Genomic DNA, 20,765 nt, shown 5'->3' with positions numbered 1-20,765 from the left:
ACTGTGACAGCGACAGGTGTTGTTTCGTTTGTGTGGTTGCTGCCCTCCTTTCATAGGAAAAACTCATTTAACATTAAAAAAAATAATAATAATAATAACATTTTTAGTCTATAAAAAGTATTATTTTTATTACTAAAAAAAAAATTACTTTTTTTATTAATGATACCAACGTGATTTCAGATTATCTGGCTTTGAGGTTTCCTGGAGTCCATGTTTTGATGGTCCAACTATCGCGAGATTTGCGCTCCGAGGTCGCCACGCGAAAGTTGACCGAAATCAGCGCAAACAAAAGTTACACGTACACGTCCAAAGCGATGGCGACATAAACGCGTGCCCGACGGACCGGGCGACGAGTGTGAAAACGGTTTAAGTCGCGTCTGAACTAGGCTGACAGGCGGCGGCCCGTCGTGCGGGTCGGTGCGGGTCATTTGCGGACATCGTGCCGCTCCAGAGGAAAGTTCTGATGACCGCCCGCCCCGCTCGCCTCGAACGGGAGCAACAACACAACGAAACGAGCACGGCGTCCTACCTGCGCCAGGAAAGAACAAAACAAACAAATGTCGGTTACAAGGAAACAGGAGATTAAATTAGTTCCAGAAGTGAAGTTGGCTCGCCGCCGGTCTTTCACTTCCCCTTGTCAGACTGGTTTCACGCAAACGCGGCTGCATTCATCCAAACACGGATCACCTGTCACCTGTACGAGGGCGTGGCCTCTTCCTCCAGCTACCATCCGTCCGTCGCGCTGTTTGTCCGTCCGTCTGTTAGCGAGCGTAACTCAAAAGTCTCTGGACGGATCCTAAAGATGTCAGCAGGAACGGATGATTACATTTTGGGGATGATCCAGAAAAGATTCTGGATTCTGGATCACTTTGAAATGTTCGGTAACATTGCAGTCAATGGAGCTTCAGAATGTGCTGATCAATATCTCGGGTGATTATTGACCGATGTTTATGGAATTTGACGCGGTCATGAAGGGTGGGGGTCTCTCTCTTACCACCGAATTTCATCTGGATCGAATCCAGAATGATATTAGGAAAAAAATATTACATTTTAATATCTGAGATTAAAATTAATACAAATACGAACATTGAAAGCCTAATTTACGGATTCAAGAATCTTTTAAAAAAAACACACAACCCCAATTCATTTACCCTTAATTTAGAACATTTTGGTGAGGATCCAGATCGCTGTGCGGATGAGCTGCTGGGCGGAGGTCTGTGCTCTCTGAGCGCTTTTCTCGTTTATGTCAGACATTCACTTATATTTCACACTTTTTAAATCAAAGTGACAATCAGCAGTTCAGGAAAAATCACAAGAGGCCACAATCTACAAACAGCAACGCTGACAAGTCTTTATTCATGGTTTCGGTGTTACATTCAAATTCATGACTATTTATAGGAAGACCTCTATCGATCCAACAAGCAGATTCTGTACTCCAGGTTTAATACACGAGCATTAAAACATACAATAAATATATACACATGTATGGAAGGGCAGTTGAGCTTGGCAGTTAAATAGAGAGGTGGTAAAAGTTTAAAATCACTCCTGTAGGAGTATTAGTATTAACTATGTACAACATATACACAGATATTTGTATTGATGCCAGCAAGACCAAACGTTTCTCCAGGTTTTGTGCAGAAAATGTAAGGAACATTACGTTCTGTATAATTGTGCACGTGGAAAAAAAACTTTTTTCAGAGGCCGCTCAGGCAAATCAAGTGACAAATAATCGTAGGGTAAATGAACCTGGAGACGCTTGGCCTTAATCATACAAATACTTCACCAACAACCCAGCAAATTAAAGCGTGCAAATTAGCAAAACACAACCAGAATGATTGCTCAGATGTGACTTGAAGGTGTCACAGCGATTTATAGAAAATAGTTGTGTGAATACGGTGTATATCATCACATAAATATATAAAGAAGAACACCGTTCACACAAAATACCTAAATAAAATAAGTTTAAACCAAAAACGAACCATCTACAGCAGTGGTCCCAACTTTTTTTTTTTTTTTTTTAAATTAAAAGCATATTTAAAACAATCCCACCCTTTTAATGCAGTTCCTTCACTTCACCAGGAGATGGCGGTGGTCCTCCGAGACAGGACGCTTCTCACATGCTTCCGGTTGCGTCCTGCAGCTCGTCTCTGATGGCGTTGAGCCCCACTATCCCGTTATTGAGCGTATTTGCCACCAGCTTTATCCGACTCACCACCTCCTTGTTGCAGCCTTTCTTCAGCTCCCGGGACTCCTTGGTGAAGTACTGGTCCATCCCCTTGAAGAGTCCCTGGACCGAGGCCACGTCCGAGTCCGTTATTTCCGTCGCTCTCATCACAGGCGAGTCCACCAGGCTGATGATCTGGACGGCCCTGCGGATCTCCCAGTCCTCCGAGTAGTGCTGGGTTCCACTTCGGAGAAAGGGATGGCCGCGGATCTTGTACAAACCCTGATTGACGAAGTGGAGGATCTTCCCCATGTCCAGGAGGTGCGCTTCATACTCCAGCAGGATCAGCTCCACCTGGAGGCGGAGAGGAAAGCACCACCGGGCATCTTTGAGTTTTAAAAAGTAAAAATATTTGAATGAACGGCTCAAGCAGAAAACGCCTAACTTTGAGGAAACCGTCGTCGACCTTCTTCTTACCTTCTTGCTGTCCTGCATGTTGTGAACGCTGTCCGAGATGGCGGCGGAGGCTGACGTGATGCCACCGGCCGTCGCCACTCCCACGCCGACGGCGGTCAATATCAGGGAGAAACCCAACGTAAAGGGAGCCAAGGCCAAACCGGCAATGGCCGTCGCGCCGCCCACAGCCGTGGTGGTGCCGCCGGTGATGCCGGCGACAAGGGCCTTCTGGTGGAAATTGGCGATGTCGTCGGCGATGGCGTGGAGCGCGATGATGTACTGCCACAGGACCTCGGCCCGCTCCGTGAAGACCTTGTTGAAGACGCGCAGGCCGCGGACAATCTTGTCCGCCAAGATGGTGAATGACCTGGAGGTGTGTTTGAGAGGCAAAGGAGTCAGAGACAAAGAGTCAGAGACAACGAGTCAGCGACAACGAGTCAGAGACAAAGAGTCAGAGACAAAGAGTCAGAGACAAAGAGTCAGAGACAAAGAGTCAGAGACAAAGAGTCAGAGACAAAGAGTCAGAGACAAAGAGTCAGAGACAAAGAGTCAGAGACAAAGAGTCAGAGACGAAGAGTCAGAGGCAACGAGTCAGAGGCAACGAGTCAGAGGCAACGAGTCAGAGGCAACGAGTCAGCGGCAACGAGTCAGCGGCAACGAGTCAGCGACAAAGAGTCAGCGACAAAGAGTCAGCGACAAAGAGTCAGCGACAAAGAGTCAGCGACAAAGAGTCAGAGACAAAGAGTCAGAGACAAAGAGTCAGAGACAAAGAGTCAGAGACAACAAGTCAGAGACAACAAGTCAGAAAGCTTGTATTATAAAGAATCAACTTAGTGGAGGAATTCTAGCTTCCTACTGAGCTTTACAAAATAAAAGCGCCAACATAATTCAGCTTGTGGGAAACATACGTACTCGCTGTCTTTCTGAATTGGGCCGTCGTCCTCTTCATCCGACGGGACCTCGTCCCATTCTGAAACCCAGCAAAAAGGGTGGTGAAGGAAAAACCTCTGCCCGAATGCATTTGAATGCGTGTGGGATTGTTCCCTCACGTTCCACGGTGTACCACCATTCCATCAGGCTGTCCGTGTCCTGTGGGGGGAAAGCAACAACACAATGGTTTTTCACTTTGTGGGGGGGGGGGAAGAGAATCGTTACCGACACCAGGAGAGAGAGAAACTGACCCCGTCCTCCTCGCCGTCCTCCTGATCTCCTCCCCCGTCTATCTGAGCCGACGCCCACTCCGCCTTGAGGGAGGAGGGAAATGATCCAGAGTCATTTATTAAAAACGTTCGTCATCAGACGGAAGGAATGTGACCCGTCCAGGAAGAGATAATTATATTCACAGCTGTAAATAAACCTGCTCTTTAAAATACACACTTATAGTTATAGACAGAAATAAACATCTCGTACGTCGTTAGCCAATCAGCTGAAAGAGAAAAAAAAAAATACGGTTCGTAAACAAGTGTTTGTGTATCAAAGTAAAATACAAACAGATTTGCATTTCTTAGTTGCGTGTAAATCCTTTTGGGGGTTTTTTGGTTAAAAAAAAAAAAAAAAAGACAAAAAGAAATTATAAATAAATCAAACGTTCACTTCCCCGTTTCGCACCATATTCTGTCAACCGGATCCGGTGGTTTAAATACAGGAAATGTAAAAGTGTGTGTTGTGAGTTCTGATGAGGTCATGGTTTACAAAAACACATGCAACTGAAACCCACACATGTAATTCAGCCCAGTCATGCTAACTGGTCCGACTGGTTGGTGTGGAACTCTCCTGCTGGAGGCTCGTCTCCGTCGACGTCAACCTGAAGACTCCTTTCATTGTCTCACGATGCCGTAATAGCCGAGTCTGCTCCCCAGCTCCCCCCCCCCCCCAGAAATGATAATCCCATCTCAAACATTTACCTTGGTAGCTTCTGACATGGAAGCAGCTTCTGGATTACTGGATTTTCTCTGGAATGACAAAAAAGGTCATGGAAAAAAAAAAAGTGATTCTCTTGTGAGCTCACAGCAAGTCAGACTCGTGCTCGGACCCGAGCTGGCCGCCACACACTCACCACGAACTTGGGGAATTTGAAGGCTTTACGTTTAGACTTCTTCTTCTGGTAAAAAAAAAAAACAACAACAAAAAAGAACAAATGTTGGAGCGTTATTTAACTCCAAAGTGAAGCACTGAAAGGGAATGAGAGCGACGAAAGAAAATACCGGCTTGGAAATGTCCAAGTCGTCGTACGTCTCGCCGGGCCTCGAGGAACCGGCAGGGGCGGGAGAGGAGTAATTCCCTGCCAAGACATCCTGCAAAAAAACAAAAAATAAAAGGTATTGAAAAGGCAGCTCAAGGTTTACGTTGCGAGGCGCAGCAGCATTTTAGACATACGTTGGAAGCTTCATTCGGAACGTCGTATCCAAGATGGTCGCTCTGTCCTCTGGCGTTCTTCAGTTTGTGGAAAAATCCTCTCGGTTTAGACTTTTTCTGTCAGAAGAAACAATAAAGTCACAAATCCACCTCTGAAAACGGGGCCTCCGTTTTCAGAGTAACAGCGACGTAAAGATAATCCCAAATCGGGCAAAATGAGCGACAACTGGGGCACTCGGCATATAGAATTGAAAATGGCTGGCACTCAATGAGTTAAAAAAAAACTACTGTTCGGGCATTAAAAGAAAGAAAAAAAGCTAGTTACAAGATGGCCGTCTTCCATTCCGTGTGGCTCTCCATTCAGTCCAGCAGCTTCATCATCATCATCATCCATGGAAGCAAACTAAACACATTGAGAGATTTTACAGGTAAAGTGAAAACCTGGTTGACGGCAGAATATTTTTTACAGTACATTGTACACTGTGGGAAAATACTGAATTGACCCTCTAGAATGTTGCGCCAGTAGAAATGAAAGGTGGCCGATTACCTGCCGCGTCCTGAAAGACGTGAAGCCATGCGCGCCAGGAATTTTATCTTGAGATCTGTCCTGAGGGAAAAACAAAATGTCAAACGTTCTATTCTCGCTCTGAGAACGTGCAGAAATACATTCAGTCTTATCCAACGAATCCAGCGAATCCAACAACCTCGGCAGCTTTGACTTTATATAAAAGTCATAAATAAATCATTTCACTTTTGCAGCAACAATATTTTGCCAACTGACTTGCGGTAAATGCCCGTTGGCCACTTTCCCTTCGTGCACGGGGGAGCCGGTGGACATTCTTCTCAGCAGCTTAGAGACTTTGCCCTTCGGGGATTTCTTCTGTTGAAAGAAACATTAGGAAAATTCCACCGATTTCAGCGACCTGCGCACGAATAGCGAAATAATCGAGCTTTGACAAACGCACTTTGTAGTCCAGCCCATTCTGCTCCTCTTCGTCGTTCTCTCCAGATGTGTGGGTGTCTGAATAATACTCCTAAAAAGACAACAACAAAAGAACAAAATCACCGGTGAGCCCAGATAGAGATGAGGTTTTTTTTTTTTACCAGAGCAGATTTGACTTCGGTCCGGTGATTCATCTCTAAATGGTTGCATATTTAATTCTAAATCCAGAGAGGCAGTAAATTATTCAAACAACAACAAAATATGATCAGGAATTTATCTTCCCCATCGCCAGATAACCATCGCTTCATTTCTCGGTACCGGCGAGCATGGCGGCGCCCGCGGCGATAAGGTTTGTGTAAAAAGAGAATGTAATCTCGTGGACCATCTTCTGTTCCCACGGTGTTAACGGTGTGTCCCGTCATTATTTATCGTAAACACGGAGTCTTTACGATCCTATTCTGTACGAAGAATTCAGATTTTAATGTAAGCTTTTTAAAATCTCCACATTTTTGAAGAGCGTTTAGAATAACTTGGAGTAACTTTCCACCGCGTTCTTTATTTCGGGTCCTCTCTTTACCCTCGATGACTTTCTATGGGTCGGTAGAGTCCAGCTCTTCCCCTCCTTTTCATCTGGAAACTTATCCTGAAAAAAAAAGTTGAAATAAATAGAAAATAAAAATAAAAATCCAATCACAAACTCAGAGATGTGAAGCGCTGAAGCCGCTTCGTTTACCTTGGACCCTTTCCTGGACATTAAAGACGGGATTCTTTTGTCTTTTTTCTGCAAGGAAAATAAGACTTTAAATAAAAATGCTGACGTAGCGGCGGACGCAGTGAGACGGTGATGCGGTACCTTCCTGAAGCTCCCCGAGCCGTCCTGATCCTCGCCGCTTCCTCCTTCAGAGTCCGTCTTCATCTAAGAAAAAAAAAAAAAAATGTCTAACTCCTTCCATCTGCTGACAAATAAACGACCGAAAAAATATATTCTCTTACTTTCAGCGATTCTCGCCGTAGTCTCAATGTTCCAGACTTGTAGAGAATAAAATGTTTTATTAAAACCAGCATTAGCTGAAACACCTGCAGTACAGAGGCTTTACCGATAGGCGGCGCAGTAAAAAACAAAAAAGGTTTTCTTACTGGCTTAAAGCCGGGCTTTAGCTCTGGACTGTCTTCTGGCCAGTCTTCGACACACCTTTCCTGGTCGGACATTTGGAGATAAAAGGATGACGGTTCGATTATTCCGGTTGATTATTATTATTACTGTATTTTTACATCCTGGAACGAGTACTGAAAATAAGTCTCACTTAAGAACACACCTGTCCAGTGAAAAGGATTTCCTGTAAGAAGACGTAGTTCTCCGGCTCCACTGGTTTACGTTCCTGTAAAAATAATAATAAACACCCACAGAATCACGGATACGGATGAAGATTACTTCATCCTTATCTTTTCGGAGCAATATCCCAGGAAATACAGCGTAGTGTCAAAAAAAAACTTAAACAGCACGCGTACTGGGGTATTGGGCTTGCGAGGAACGACGGGCTTGGCTTTTGGTCCGGTGTCTGGTTTAGGAGGAGTATTTGCAAGTATTCCATCGTGTGCAACCTGAAAATGGTCCAAAAGAGACAAAGAAGCAAAAATACTTGTACAATACTGCATAAAATACTCAGAGGAACAATAAACACGGTGCTGAACTCGGGTCTTTGCATACATGTTTTACTGGCGTGGCCGGTTTTTCTGGGACGGGTGGCTTCTCTGGCACGGGGGGCTTTTCCGGCACGGGGGGCTTCTCCCTCCTCGTTCTCTTCCGAGGAAGCGGTTTTGGCGGACGCCTGAAGGTCGCAACCTGCAAGTTTCCACACACAATAAGCGTTAGTTGCAAGCAGAGCGGCTCACACCTGCTAGAACCAGAACACAGCGGGGCTCTAAACACAAGGCACCATTTAAAGTACTAATATTCCTGGAATGTAATCAAATTACATGGTTCAAATCCTGAATATCAACACAGGATGGAGACTGCAACGCCCAAACTGCGAGGAAGCTACACTTAAACGTCCTATGCAATCACGTAAGAATCAGAATCCTCTAATTATCCCGTTGGGAAATTATACAAGTGACTCATGGCGTTTGAAATGCACGGCCCAAGACGCGTTCAGGGAAACGGTAATCATTATGTTACGTGCATGAGTCATAGCGGAGGGAGACTGGCCCGGGGATAGACTCAGGTTCCTGGCCCGATCGAAGGGTGCCGCTTGGAGGAGGTCCCGGGAGGAGTTCGGAAGCACGTCCGACTTCATTTCGGCCCAACTGTTGAGCGAGGACGGAGAGGACGGAGACTCCCGATTGCCGGAGGTCGTCTTAAACACATCCCCGTTGGTACTCCTTGACGGAAGAGGTTGGACGATGTCTTTAGTCCCATTTGAGATACACGTGGGATCGTCGCACCACGGAGGAGGAGGAGTGCCAAGCGGGGCATCCAGACGAGAGAAGTCCGGGAATAAATCTCTCTCGACTGGGTTTGGGATCGAGTCCGACGCCTTTCTAGCTGTTGGGCTGAACAGATTGTTCCCGTCGGGCGTGTCCTCGAGGTTCTCTTTGGTAAACTGTTTCGGAAGGAAGATGTCCTCGCTTTCAGCCGCGGCGGAGTCAAACGGGCGTCCCGCCGGGCGCCGCGGAGACCGGAACAGGTCGTCCTCCTCCTCCATTGAAGGGGATTTAAACGGGTCGATGAAACCATTGGGAGATTTACCGAAGAGGTTCTCCTCCCTGGAGCGTCGGCCCGGAGGCGAATCGTCTCCGTCAGCAGCCTGGGGAAGACCTTTAAACTGCTCGCCGCCTTTCAGTTGCCGGGTTTTGGAGAGACTTTTTTTGGGGGGGGGAACCGGCTTGGTTAAGCCGGCGTTCAGGGTGGCCGATGTGTCGCCGGGCGCTGTGGATGTCTGGGCGTGGCCTTGTGTACAGTTGGAGGCGGGGACCTGGAAGGGGTCATTTGGAAAGTCTGAAAATCCACGTCGGTTTTCCACAGTTTTCATTTCAGCTTCAATCTCGGGAGGTGAAGCGCGAGGCGGGACGACGATGCGCTCGTCCGCTTGGAAGGTTTTCCCTCCCGTCGGCTCCTCTACACATTTGTTGCTCGATTCCTGCAAGCAGAACAAAAGATAAACAACGGATGGTCTCCGCATCCGACTCGGAACAGAGAAGTCTGGGGGTACCTTACCAAAAAGTTTGTGTAGAAAGGATTGGCTCTGGGAGAATCTCCGCCGATCCCACTCTGATAAGAGAAAAGAGTCAAAGGAGCGTTTAGACTTCATCTTGGATTGTTTTTTTCCAGAGTCCTCCGATAGTAGCCGGCATCCGGTGACATACCTGAGAAGTCGGATGGAAGCGTTCCAGCCGCGAGTTCTGGAAGAGTCGGACAGAAATGTTGCATTAAATAAAGAGCGGCTCCAGACAAGAACAAGAAACGCCACGTTGGATAGCCTGAATCCTGAAAGCGCTATACGAGCTAAAGTTGCAGGCGGCGTCGACAAATCCTGATTTTTGGAATCAGCAAAGTCTGGTCCGACGGCTTCTAGGCGGAAGCCCCCGCGAAGCGAGCAGCTACGCAACTCACGATCAAGCTCGTCGGAACAAAAGAAAGGGTGCGGATCCAACCTCCATCTATTCATTAGTCTCTTTCAGTACATGTTGATGCACTTTAATCTAGGAATACGCTAATATATTCAGTATATTCGTCGAAATAATCTGTGCAGTTTGTCAAAATCCCACAGATTATATCCAGCCGTATCGAATGTGCATGGCACCAAATCCCTGTACACACCTGTCCTGTCTAGTAACTGCTCTGGTTTAGATGCTAAACTGCATTTCGTTACCTTGTACTCGTACTTGTACTTGTGATCTAAAAAAAAATCACGCTTAAACTAGTACTTCTTGAAGTATTCAACGCCGCGAGGAGAATCCAAAGGGCGATCGGAGCAGTTTGCATCTCCTGGATGGAGCCTCATCACACAGACATGAAAATTCAGGGGCTCTGACGTCACACACACACACACACACACACACACGCCAGAGACATGGGTTCGCCCCCCCAGCCCAGCCGACAGATAATTAGAACCCAACACCTGGCTCGTCAGTACCGACAGGAAATACCCACCTGTCCTGTCACCGTCCTGTTTATTTACCCGTTTAAGCATGAAATGACTCAAACGAGCTTCAATGGAATTCAGAGAATTCACGTTAAGATACGAGGAAACCAAAAAAAAAGAAAGGAACCACAGATTTCCGAACTCACAGGTCGTCTCTCCCAGGACGCAGGAACCGCGCGCTCTCCACGGCCGAACGCATTCTCCTGAGAAACATTTAAAAAAAAAAAGATTAAGGGGGGGGGGGGGGGTGGTCAAATAATTGACGCTAGTTTACAAAGACGTCCGCTTATTGATTAAACTGCTTGCTTTGCTGCTTTTTTTATGTAAATTGAGACTTACCTCGTTTGTCTGTTCCGTCAACATCAGAAAAGCCGGTTTAATATTTATCAACTAAATTTAAAGTAAAATTAAACTTTAAAAAAATATTATTTTCTCCCAAAGCTCAGACCGACCTGCGTCCTCGGGGGCTGACTACAATTAGGTCTTTCAGTTTGAGACACCTGCGTCGAGCTCCAGGTATAAGGCCCGACGTAACATCCGTCTGCAACACATTTCAAAATAAAAGCTCATCCGTAGATTGTCATTAGTTTGTATTTTCCACTGCATTAGAATCTAATGTGTTTATTTAAAACTTTAACAATTTACTGACGTCATGCTTTTTGTTGCTATTCGTGCATTTTCGTCATTTGATGGTTTTATTTCCACAGTAAATGTCAGATCAAATCAGTTTTTCTCGTTTGTTTTGTTCCCGCTGAATATATATATATATATATATTTGTTTTCATTATTATTTATTACAGTATTGTTAAAATATATTGAGCCATTATTTTGAAATTGGCTGTTGCGTCCTGCCTCTTCCCCACCGCGTTACCGTCACACGCACGTTCATCTCAATGCAAACCGGCCGGTTCCGCTGGGCCTCCCGAACTGGGCGTTGTGTGTTGACGTCCCGGACCTCGTTGCTGACAGATGAGGAAATTGCTGCCTTCTAAACGTGCAGGAAGTAACATCCCAGCCAAACTTTATTGATGCCTGATTTTATTTTATTTTTTTACATTATTTAATTACAATCTTTTTTTTTTTTTTGAGTTCCTATCTGCTCTAACTAAATAATAAACCCATGGTTCATCAGTTGCAGCACTGAGGGAATAAAAATAACATATTTACCAGTATTAAATATATGTTAAAGCTGTTTTATTCGCTGTTTGTTGTCTCTGTCTTACCATATTTACGATATGTGTGATTTTTAAGGTTTGAAAAACAAGAAATTATGCGACCGATGGTAGATCATGTCAACATCTTGAAAATGCATCACAGGAGACAGAATATTTGTTAAGCTTTTATTCATATTTAAGTCTGTTTTTTTTTTTTGTGGTGTCCGTTGTTTCACACAGAAATTACTGACACACATAATTTGACTGTATTTTCTTTAGTTCTTTTTTTGTTAATTTTATTCTCCCTTGTTGGCTCTAATGCAAAAAAAAAAAAAAGTTACACGACAATGAATCACACGGTTAAATAACTTGTGAGCACAACCCGGACGTAAAACTAATTACACAGAGATTAAACATAACAATTAAATTCCAAAAACACAAAAGGAAAAATATGATAGAATTTAAAAAAATTAAACACAAAAAAAAGACAGAATAGACAAGCATTTCACAATTCCTTATCCTTAAGTTGGTACTTTTCATTTTCCGATTGAGCGATAATTTACAATTAACCCTTTCATGGTTCAAGTTGTGAGTTTCCAGACGGGACGCGACGCGACATTAAATCATGTGAAAGAAACAAGCAGCCGCAGAATCATGAAAAAAAATCACACTGAAGCTTATTAAATCAAACATACAGGCGTGCACACAGTTACAAATGCACGTGTTCCAATAAGGAATATGGTCTAATGGCTGCATGTCAGGGGGCGGAGCTAGAAGTGGCGGCGATGAAGATGCTGAGGTTCTCCTTGGGAGTGAGTGACCAGGTCGGATAGGATTAGAAATGAGGCAATAAGAGGGACAGTGAAGGTTAGACGTTTTGGAGACAAGGACAGAGAGACCAGACTTTGATGGTTTGGACATGTCCAGAGGAGAGACGGGGACAATATATCGGTAGAAGGATGCCGAGGATGGAGCTGCCAGGGAACAGGGCTAGAGGACGACCCAGGAGACGATACATACGATACGTTACGTTGCATCAATTGCGTAATTTAATATTGGATTTATTTTTATTTGTATTGTTATTTGTATTGTTTTTTGTGGATGATTTATGTACGAAGGACTTTCAACGGAAACAAGCCCGCAAGGGCTTTTTTGAAATGCTCCTCTTAGACAGGATGTTTGACGTTATTTGTACTGTAATACATGCTACTGTGTGACTGTACTTGTACTCTAACATTCTATCTAATAAATATATTCATCATCATCATCACATGGACGTAGTGAGGGAGGACATGAGAGTGGCTGGTGTTGGGGAGGACGATGCGAAGGACAGGGTGAAGTGGAGACGGTTGCTTTGACCCCTGAAGGGACACGCTGCATATCACGGGGCAGTGGGCTGCTTCGTTAATCTCCTGTCTGACATGAATTCAGATTCGGCGACATGTTGATGGCAGTAATTTCTGCTTCGGCGCCACAGTTCCAGATTACAAAAATAAAAATACACACAACTCAGTGCGCTGGCAGTGAAGGGGCTGGTACGCCGGTCTCAAATTATGGCAACCCGGCAACGGGAGGAAGCTGTCGCCATGCCGCTGCTCATTGGCTGGTAGCCTCAGAGGTCAACCAATCAGAAGCTTCATCTCCTTGTTGAGACGAGTTCAAAAAAAGGGGGAAAGAAAAACGACACCACAAAACTATCTTAAAACGCAATAGACACGCATTGTTATAAGTATCTCTGCTATAGCCTCTTTGTCTACGTCACTTTAAACTTGTTGAAGTAATAAAGATATTTTTTTTATTATTTTTATAGCATCAGCATCATTGGCTTAAACACGATCCTCATCAGAGATACAATCTTCAGAATTATTACGACCGTATTAAAGCAGACTGTAGGCTAATCAAAGGGCTCTATTGGCTGACTCCAGTGGGGGGAGGGGGGGACAGAGGACTGGTTGTCCCCCCCCCCCCCATCTTTATTCTCCTCAATGCAGTACTTGTAATATGTATTATCTTTGTAATCAGCAGGAAGAAATGTGAGGAGAGACTGGACTTAGTTTGTGGTGCAACATGGGGAGGCGTCTATCCTCTCCGTCCCTCCTCCCCCCCCCCTGCCTCTCTACTCCTACTCTGCTCCGATTGGGGGGGGGGGGGGGGGGGGTGACGGTGGTCGTTTCGCGAACAAATAAGTGACCGACTCATCTTGATTCGCCGCCTTGTCGTCAAGCCCCGGGCTTTCCCCTTCTTCCTGTTGCTTTCCCAAAGCTCTCTCGTCTCCATCATCAGCGTTGGCTTTTCTCCGTTCAGCAAGACACCTCCATCGTTTGGGAGGGGCTCGGCGGCATCTGGCCCCCCTGCGAGCCCTGGGACAGGGTGCGCGAGCGAGAGCGGGAGCCGTCCATGGAGTAGGAGGAGGACAGGGAGGTGGTGCGGGAGCGGGACAGGCGGGTCATGCAAGACGACGCCACTGTTGAGGGACACAGATTTTTTTTTTTTTTTTTTTAATGAGCTCGACAAATTAGAGACAAAAGAAACAGAATGCATCGACCCCGTCTTTGTGTGTACGATTTTATTATCTAGGTGAAGTGAACTTACTGTAACCCATTCCTTGGATGAAGTACTTGAAAGCCTCGGTTAGCTTAGCGGGCTGCAAGCAAACCAGACCAACTGTGATTCAAAATGGTGATAATATTAGCATTATACATCAGAAATGGCAATTTTGTGGCCACTTTTAGCTGAAAGAGACAAATAACTGTTTCTCTGCTGGGAAGAGGGGGGGGGCGGGGTTGAAAAACTGGGCTTTGAATTTCCAAAAGCGGAGCCAGATGAGCAGGAAAAACCACACCAGCCCACGAAACGCTCGTGGAGCGAGTTGCGTGGTGCAGTTTATGCCCTTTTTTTAAAAATTATTATTATGTGCACCTTTTTAGCCTTTTATTCCGGCGTGTAGTCGCTTAAAGATTTGTGTCTTGCACGCTGGGGAAACCGGCGCTTCCTTTATCATTACCTGGGTCAGCTGAGGGAGACCGCCGGCATCGGCCATCTGTGCAAAAAAAATGGAAAATAAAAGAAGAGAAGAATCATGAAATGAAGAGAGAAAGACGAAGATGAAATAAGACACCAGAGGCCGAGTCCCACCTTTAGGAACGAGGTTGAGGTTGGGTCCAGTTTGCTGTTGCACTCCACCTAGTGGCGACAGAAGGGAACAACCATAAAGCGTTTTGAATTCAATTGAATTTGGGGAGGGGGGGGTGGGGGGGTGGGGGGTGAAATCTTACAGCAGCCTCCTCGTAGGGAGCCTGGTCGCCCACCACCAGCATTACCGGACATTTGAAGGTGCTGCTCCGATCGATGTTCAGGTCTCTGCTACTGGAGAGAAACGAGAAAAGATCCACGTGAAAGGGTCGCGAGGGAACGCGCGGCGGGCGTGATGAAAGCGCGGCGGCGTGACGAAAGCGCGCCGGCCGTGCTGGACCTGTTGTAGGTCTTCCAGAAGAGCTCGACGTTGGCCAGGTTGGAGGCCTTGGAGATGCGCTCTCTGTGAGACTGCACTAGAGCTCTGCTTGACGACAGCTCCTCCTGCGAGAGAGAGAGAGAGAGAGAGAGAGAACGGAAAATATTCAGCTGCAACCCCCCCCCCCCTGCACGACGGCGCCGTACCTGACTGAAAAGGTGGGAGAGGAGCTGGTCGGTGAGGGAGGACGTCACAGAGGTGAGCTGCAGGTGAAGAGATCGGCAGGAACGCTCATCATTTAGTGGCTTTAATAGGATTACTAATGATGGGGGGGGGGGGGGGGGGGGGGGGGGCAAAGGCCTGACTAAAGTGCAGGCCTTTGGAGGAAGCCAGCACACCTTCTGAGCGGCCCAGTCCATCCATCCCGGGCGTTCGTGTCGATGTTGACCAGAACCAGACCCTCCACCAAGTCTGGGTTCGCAAGCTGGAGATGACAGAAGCAGTCAGGTCGGGTCGATCGATACACACACACACACACACACACTCACACACACACACGTTGGAACCGAAGGTGTCACTCACCGTGAACTTGGAGAGGATGTAAGCTCCCGCCCCAACGCCCACGCCGATGACGCTACGGAAGCTGGTAAAGGACGCAATCGTCACGGCAACACGTGCAGAATGGAAAACGGCGGATCAGAAGAGAGAGAGACAAGAAGACGAGCTCTGGAAACTCACTTGAAGAACTGCAGCACGGCGGGGATCATCTCCGCGATGGTCTCCGTGGAGGGGTACTGGTAGCTGCAGGGGGGGGGGGGGGGGGGGGGAACGGCCCAATCAGAGCGGGGAGGCGCCGCAACGAGGAAAAACACCGACGGCTTATTGGACGTCTTGCTCGAATATATTTTTCAGATATTTGACGGATGACGGATGACGGATTGTCCTTCAAACCTCTCGGCGAATTCAAGGCCGAAGCGAAGGGAGAAGGGAAAGTTACCACAGCAGGACGGTGAGGAAGTACTCGCAGCATGTACACAAATATTTACCCCGCAGGGTAGACGGCCGCTCCCTCCTCCTGCCCCGGGGCGTCGATGTGGATCAGGGTGAAGTTCTTGACAATCTCCTGCATCTCCTCAAACTTGAACAGAGGAGAGAAACAGCTCTTACCTGCCAGAGAGAAAGATGTTCAGATCATCAGAAGGGTGGGGGGTGGGGGGTGGGGGGTGGGGGGGACTATTGAGCGGGACTCACTGTCCAGACCCACATCGTGGAAGGTGAGGATGGCGGGCCGGCGGGTGGTTGCGTGCCGTGGAGGGTTACGCGGAGAACGCCGTGTGGCGTCTCGATATTGTGTTCCTGCAGAGAGAGAGAGAGAGAGAGAGAGATCGGACTCTCAACTTTAATTCTAAGCCTTGTTACTCAGATCAGAGCCGGGGGGGGGCTTATGTCTCACCTGTCCTTGGTCCAGGAGGATCCTCGCAGCCAGCTCGGCATCCTGTGTGGAAAAAGAACCGGAGTCTTCTTCGCAATGGCGATTTTTAAAATAGTGAAAAAGCAGCGAGAACCTCATCAGACGACGTCATTGTCCTCCGTGATTACAGGGAGGACGCCGCCCCCCCCCCCCCCCCATGAAGTACTCGCATCAAAAGCTGTTGCCTCAGTGCCTATTATTAAAGATCAACATTGAGCGCATCGTCTCTCGTCTGGCCACCAGGGGTCAGCAGTGCGCGCCCGGCCGCTCTGCACGACTCTGAGCTGATCGTCGCTCCCTCTGGGGTTTGACGTCAAACCCAGCAGGTCTGAGCCAGTGCTGCAGATGCACGCACGCGCACACACACGCACACGCGCACACACACACAGCTGTGCATCGTGCGTGTTGCATTCTGAATATATCTGCGGTCTGGGCCTGGATGTCACAGATCTCATCTTTGTATGTGTGTGTTGGTGTGCACATTTTGTTTACGTCCCACTGACCTTGGAATCAGCCTGAGCCGTGAGTAAAGGCTTGTCCTCTGTGACCGCGATCTCCTGCATTTCCGTCGTCATGGTATCACCTTCCTGTATACCAAAGTAAAAAAAATAAAATAAAAGCATGCTTAGAATTTTCTCTTTTCTCAATGCACTAAAATGGTTTCATTTTGCAGGCCTCCCCTCTGGGACTTTGAGCTGCGGGACATCGTCAAAGTTAATTAGACCAGGAAAGAATTGTGGGCAAGAAAAAGGAAGAGCTGGAGGAGAGGATCAGACGTGTTGAAACGAAAGGATCCTTCTTTGAAAGATGACAGGAAAGGGCTGATGAGGGAAGGAAGAATAAGATATTTCCACAATCGCTTCTTAACAACATTCATGGATGCACTCGCATCAAAATTAAAATAAAAAAAAAGCTGCCGTCACGCGCCATCTGCCTCCTCTCACTTCACTGCAACGTCTTCCTTCCTCGCAGCTCTCCACTCGTCCGTTTGTCTCTCCATCCAGCTCCTCGTGCGCTTTCTGCCTCAACACGACAGCATTCGTGCGAGGAGCGCTCGGTCGCCTTTGAAGCCACTTGAAAGTCCGTGACTCTGGATCACAAACAGAGGCCGGCAGACATCTTTGGACCAGAGGAAGCTTTTTTATCACGGAACAAAGGATCCTTATTTTAGGTCTAGGATCCATCGTTATTCTTAGAGCATCATTTCCGAGGAAGCTTTTTACATCTCGGGCTCTGACCTCATCCCTCCTCGTGTAGTTCTGTTCGGGCAGTGATGGAAAAAAAAGAAAACGTGAAACCCGACCGGGCCAGAGCCTCCAGGCTCGTTTTAAAAGTCACGAAAGCTGATAATCTGAGTCCAAAGCTTCATGCGTGGGCAACAACAACAAAAAAAAAATGACAGTAGAGTAAAAAGCTGAGACAGAGTTTGTATCCAGCTAGTCATCAATAATCAGCACACCGGAGTATTCATCTGTGTGTTTAGCAAGCAGGATCAGCACCCCGGAGAGCGCCGTGGCAGCGCTGTAACGGGAAATGGAGGAATGGTGGAAGAAGAGTGTTATTATTTATAAAACATCACGACCTCCCTCAGGATCTAAAACCTCCTCAGAAGAAGGAAATCCCGAGAGAAATACAAATGGGGTTGCGTTAACGTCATTTTTTTAAATGCTTATATTGCCGTGAATTTTCATCCATTACATTCATTTTTCCGCTGCATCTCGACCTCAACATATTCATGTCCAGATTCATAAAGTTGCGTCGTTAAGTAGAATCGACTCCTGCTGATTCGGGGTCAAACCGTTCAGGTCACTTTTTCCTCACTTCTTCTGAAAAAGCCTAAATCAGCATGTTCTTGTCCTAAAAGTGATTCTCTTTATACTTTATCTGTTCTCTATCACCGCCTTCACCATCATCAGCTTCACTGGTCCCAGCAGATTCACCCGCCGCCACCACCAGTGCCCAGGTCACAGGGAGGGAGATTTATCTCCCTGAAGAGTGGAAGCGCCAAAGGCTAATCATCACAGATCAAATCAAACCGGTCCGTGGCCATTTCATCCAGGAACCGTTGCTAAGCGACGTGAGACATGACAACAGGCAAAACAAACACACTTCCCCCGTGGGACGCCGCGCGTCCCGGCAGGAGACGATTATGTTTCTTGCCGTTTGGATTTCGGCTCTTCTCCTATTGCTGTGGATCCATCGACAAACAAAACGCTCCCGATTATGGGGCGCGCTCGTTTAGCTCCTGGCGGCGGCGGCGGGCGGAGTCGCGAGTTTGGATGTAATTCCTGTCGCTCCAATTTACAGCGACGGAGCGTATAGCAACAACGACAAGCATAGAGTCTAACCGGGTAAATGTGAATGGAGCGCCGGCTTATTAATAGACTGCTGGGAAGGCAGCCGGGCCAGCCGGCGTCTGGCCTCAAGCCGCACGCCGAGCCGCGCTTCCACACACACACGCCGGCTTAGATTCTAGGATAGGAAAACTGTTGTATCCTACACACAGTTCAGCTGTGAAAAAAACAAAAAAAAAACATTTCTTTATTTATTAAAACAAGAAGCTGAAAGAGGATAAAATGGCACTTCTAATCTAATCTCCACCTGTCGGAGTGGTTTGTGCGCTCCATCAGCCGTCCGGCCCTTCGGAGAACCTGCGTTTACGAATGACGAGTCACTGTGGAACTGAGAACACATCAAATGTCGTAGCACGCTCCACTCGCCACAACAATTCGGAACATTTAATCACTGCTAAAACGCTAAATCCGGCCGCCAGCGCCTCTGGGAGAGGAGCTCATTTCAACAAGTCGACGCCTCAACCTCAGGACAAATTCTGCTTTCAAGTGGTGGAGATGACAACAATGTTTGATCTCTCGATACCACATGGACCCGAACACCCCCCCCCCCCTCAAGCAATGCCCAGAGTCCAAAATATAGCAGTTTACAGTCCACACACCAGAGATCGTATTTAGTCACCGTCCGAGCTCCGAGGTGTGAACCGTAGCGTGTTGAAAGTTAAAAGATGTTAATGTTGGGGGGGGGGGGGGGGGGGGTTTGGGTCCATGTGGTAGAAATAATCTGGCCAGCCAAGCATGCGGTGCTTCCGTGCAGTCGGTGCTGATGGATGAGCAAACACGGTGGAGTAAATGTTAATACTGGTAGAGCCAGCAGGGAACGTTCGACGTCCCCTTCTCTTTGTGCTCATCCTCAGTCTGGAAGATGTACCTCCCCCTCCTGGGGGGGGGGGGGGGGATTATGTTGTTTGAGCCCATTGAGATTATTAAAATGACAACTCACAACATTAACAATCCTGCACATCTCAGCCTGGACGGTAGTTCAGTGGGCTTCTTTAAATAAATTCAAACGGAGATTAGCATCATGTTGGCATGAAGGCGGTGTTACATTGTTTGAACAAAATTAAAATGGAGGGGGGGGGAGGGGCTTTTTTTTTTTTTTTTTACATTTATTTTATAATTGACAACTGGTGAGTTTTCACTGGCCGCTTATGGATACGGATTCTATCGTATTTCTGCCATCGTTTCCCGAGACAGTCGAGGTGAATGGAAGCGTGTTTGTGCCACGTCACGACAGTCATACGTCACACAGTTTGCATGTGGGTATCCGGTTACGCCTGAATGAGCTTATTCCTCAAGGGTTAACGTGACGTCACTCGACCTGGCATGACGCCCAAACTGATTAAACGCTAACAGCCCACTAGATTATAATTATAAACGCGAACTGTGCGCGCTGTGCGCGCGCCTGCATTTCTCGGCACAGACTGAAATTACTGAAATAACTCGCCTGGGCGTCCGCGCGCGTCCGCGCGCACGCCGATCACTGGAACGGCGCGACTTCAGGGGAGCCAAACCTAGTGCGCGCGCGCGCGTGAAATAGCGCTCCGCTGCCTGTACTCGCGCAAAATCACGCGCACGAAACCCGTCTCCAAAGTGGGTTTTGCGTCGCGTCGTCCCAAGGCATTGACGCACACACCGGCGTTTTATCCGAGCTAAAACGGGGCCCGTGAACGCACGAAAGACGGACACACCCCCATTTGAGCATTGACGCGCTCGCCGAAAACACCCTTCAGCAGCTCCCCAAACTAACACCCCCCCCCCCCCCCCCCCCCGCTACTTTAATAATAATTTAACACATTTACTGAAGACGCAAACGTCACATGTGCGCGTTAAAAAACACGCACTCTCACCAGATGCACATGCATGCGATTTAAATAGGTGCTGATTCTCATTCGGTTCTTGCGAAACAAATGTTTAATCTGCAGGTCCGTTTTTTGATTTTTAGTTCACATCCTAGAGGGAACCGGGTCAGATCACGCATTTTTTTTAAACAGAAGGGTCACAACTCGCATCTTGCAGATAAACTCACCTCTTAATCGGCAGATGAGAGACAAAAAAATTATTCACACAAAAGCAGGGACTTCTAAAAATAAATGTAGAATACGGTAAATCTCCGCTCTTTTTGCAGCCTGTCCTTCAGAACTTCCGCTATCCTTCCGTTAAGTCACTTTTTCTGCGCCTTTATTTTCCACGGTGCTTTCTCCTCCTCGGTTTGCCCGACTCTTTCTCTCTTTTCCCTCCAGCAGGAGGGAAATTCAGCAACGGGGTAAAAAAAAAT

The 20,765-nt window shown here is 47.3% G+C and overlaps 2 protein-coding genes and 1 long non-coding RNA gene across 3 annotated transcripts; all 3 read right to left on the bottom strand.

The window, feature by feature from the left end:
• Window positions 1–1,353: 1,353 nt before the first annotated feature.
• On the bottom strand, window positions 1,354–4,542 carry LOC137911724 (apolipoprotein L6-like). The gene is made up of 6 exons (XM_068756105.1): window positions 4,525–4,542; window positions 3,802–3,864; window positions 3,670–3,709; window positions 3,533–3,590; window positions 2,642–2,987; window positions 1,354–2,518 (listed from the first exon to the last, which is right to left on the bottom strand). Exons 1-6 carry the CDS (start codon window positions 4,540–4,542, stop codon window positions 2,114–2,116), a joined length of 930 nt encoding a protein of 309 aa, XP_068612206.1. The 3' UTR covers window positions 1,354–2,113.
• A 2,369-nt stretch (window positions 4,543–6,911) lies between these two features.
• Window positions 6,912–7,297, bottom strand: LOC137911245 (uncharacterized). The gene is made up of 3 exons (XR_011106100.1): window positions 7,235–7,297; window positions 7,056–7,115; window positions 6,912–6,947 (listed from the first exon to the last, which is right to left on the bottom strand). It is a non-coding gene; the product is annotated as an uncharacterized lncRNA (long non-coding RNA).
• A 6,025-nt stretch (window positions 7,298–13,322) lies between these two features.
• Window positions 13,323–16,711, bottom strand: ndrg2 (NDRG family member 2). Its single transcript, XM_068756023.1, is given in 16 exon segments — window positions 13,323–13,678; window positions 13,807–13,858; window positions 14,219–14,254; window positions 14,350–14,397; window positions 14,490–14,580; window positions 14,687–14,790; window positions 14,872–14,928; window positions 15,064–15,092; window positions 15,095–15,149; window positions 15,248–15,308; window positions 15,404–15,466; window positions 15,712–15,832; window positions 15,917–15,967; window positions 15,970–16,021; window positions 16,119–16,160; window positions 16,640–16,711. Coding segments are annotated over 16 exon segments (1,098 nt in total). The 3' UTR covers window positions 13,323–13,514.
• Window positions 16,712–20,765: the final 4,054 nt, after the last annotated feature.

The sequence above is a fragment of the Brachionichthys hirsutus genome, chromosome 23 (genome assembly GCF_040956055.1).
Source record: "Brachionichthys hirsutus isolate HB-005 chromosome 23, CSIRO-AGI_Bhir_v1, whole genome shotgun sequence".
In the NCBI taxonomy this organism is placed as follows: Eukaryota; Metazoa; Chordata; class Actinopteri; order Lophiiformes; family Brachionichthyidae; genus Brachionichthys; species Brachionichthys hirsutus.
This window is presented reverse-complemented; position numbering and strand designations above follow the sequence as displayed.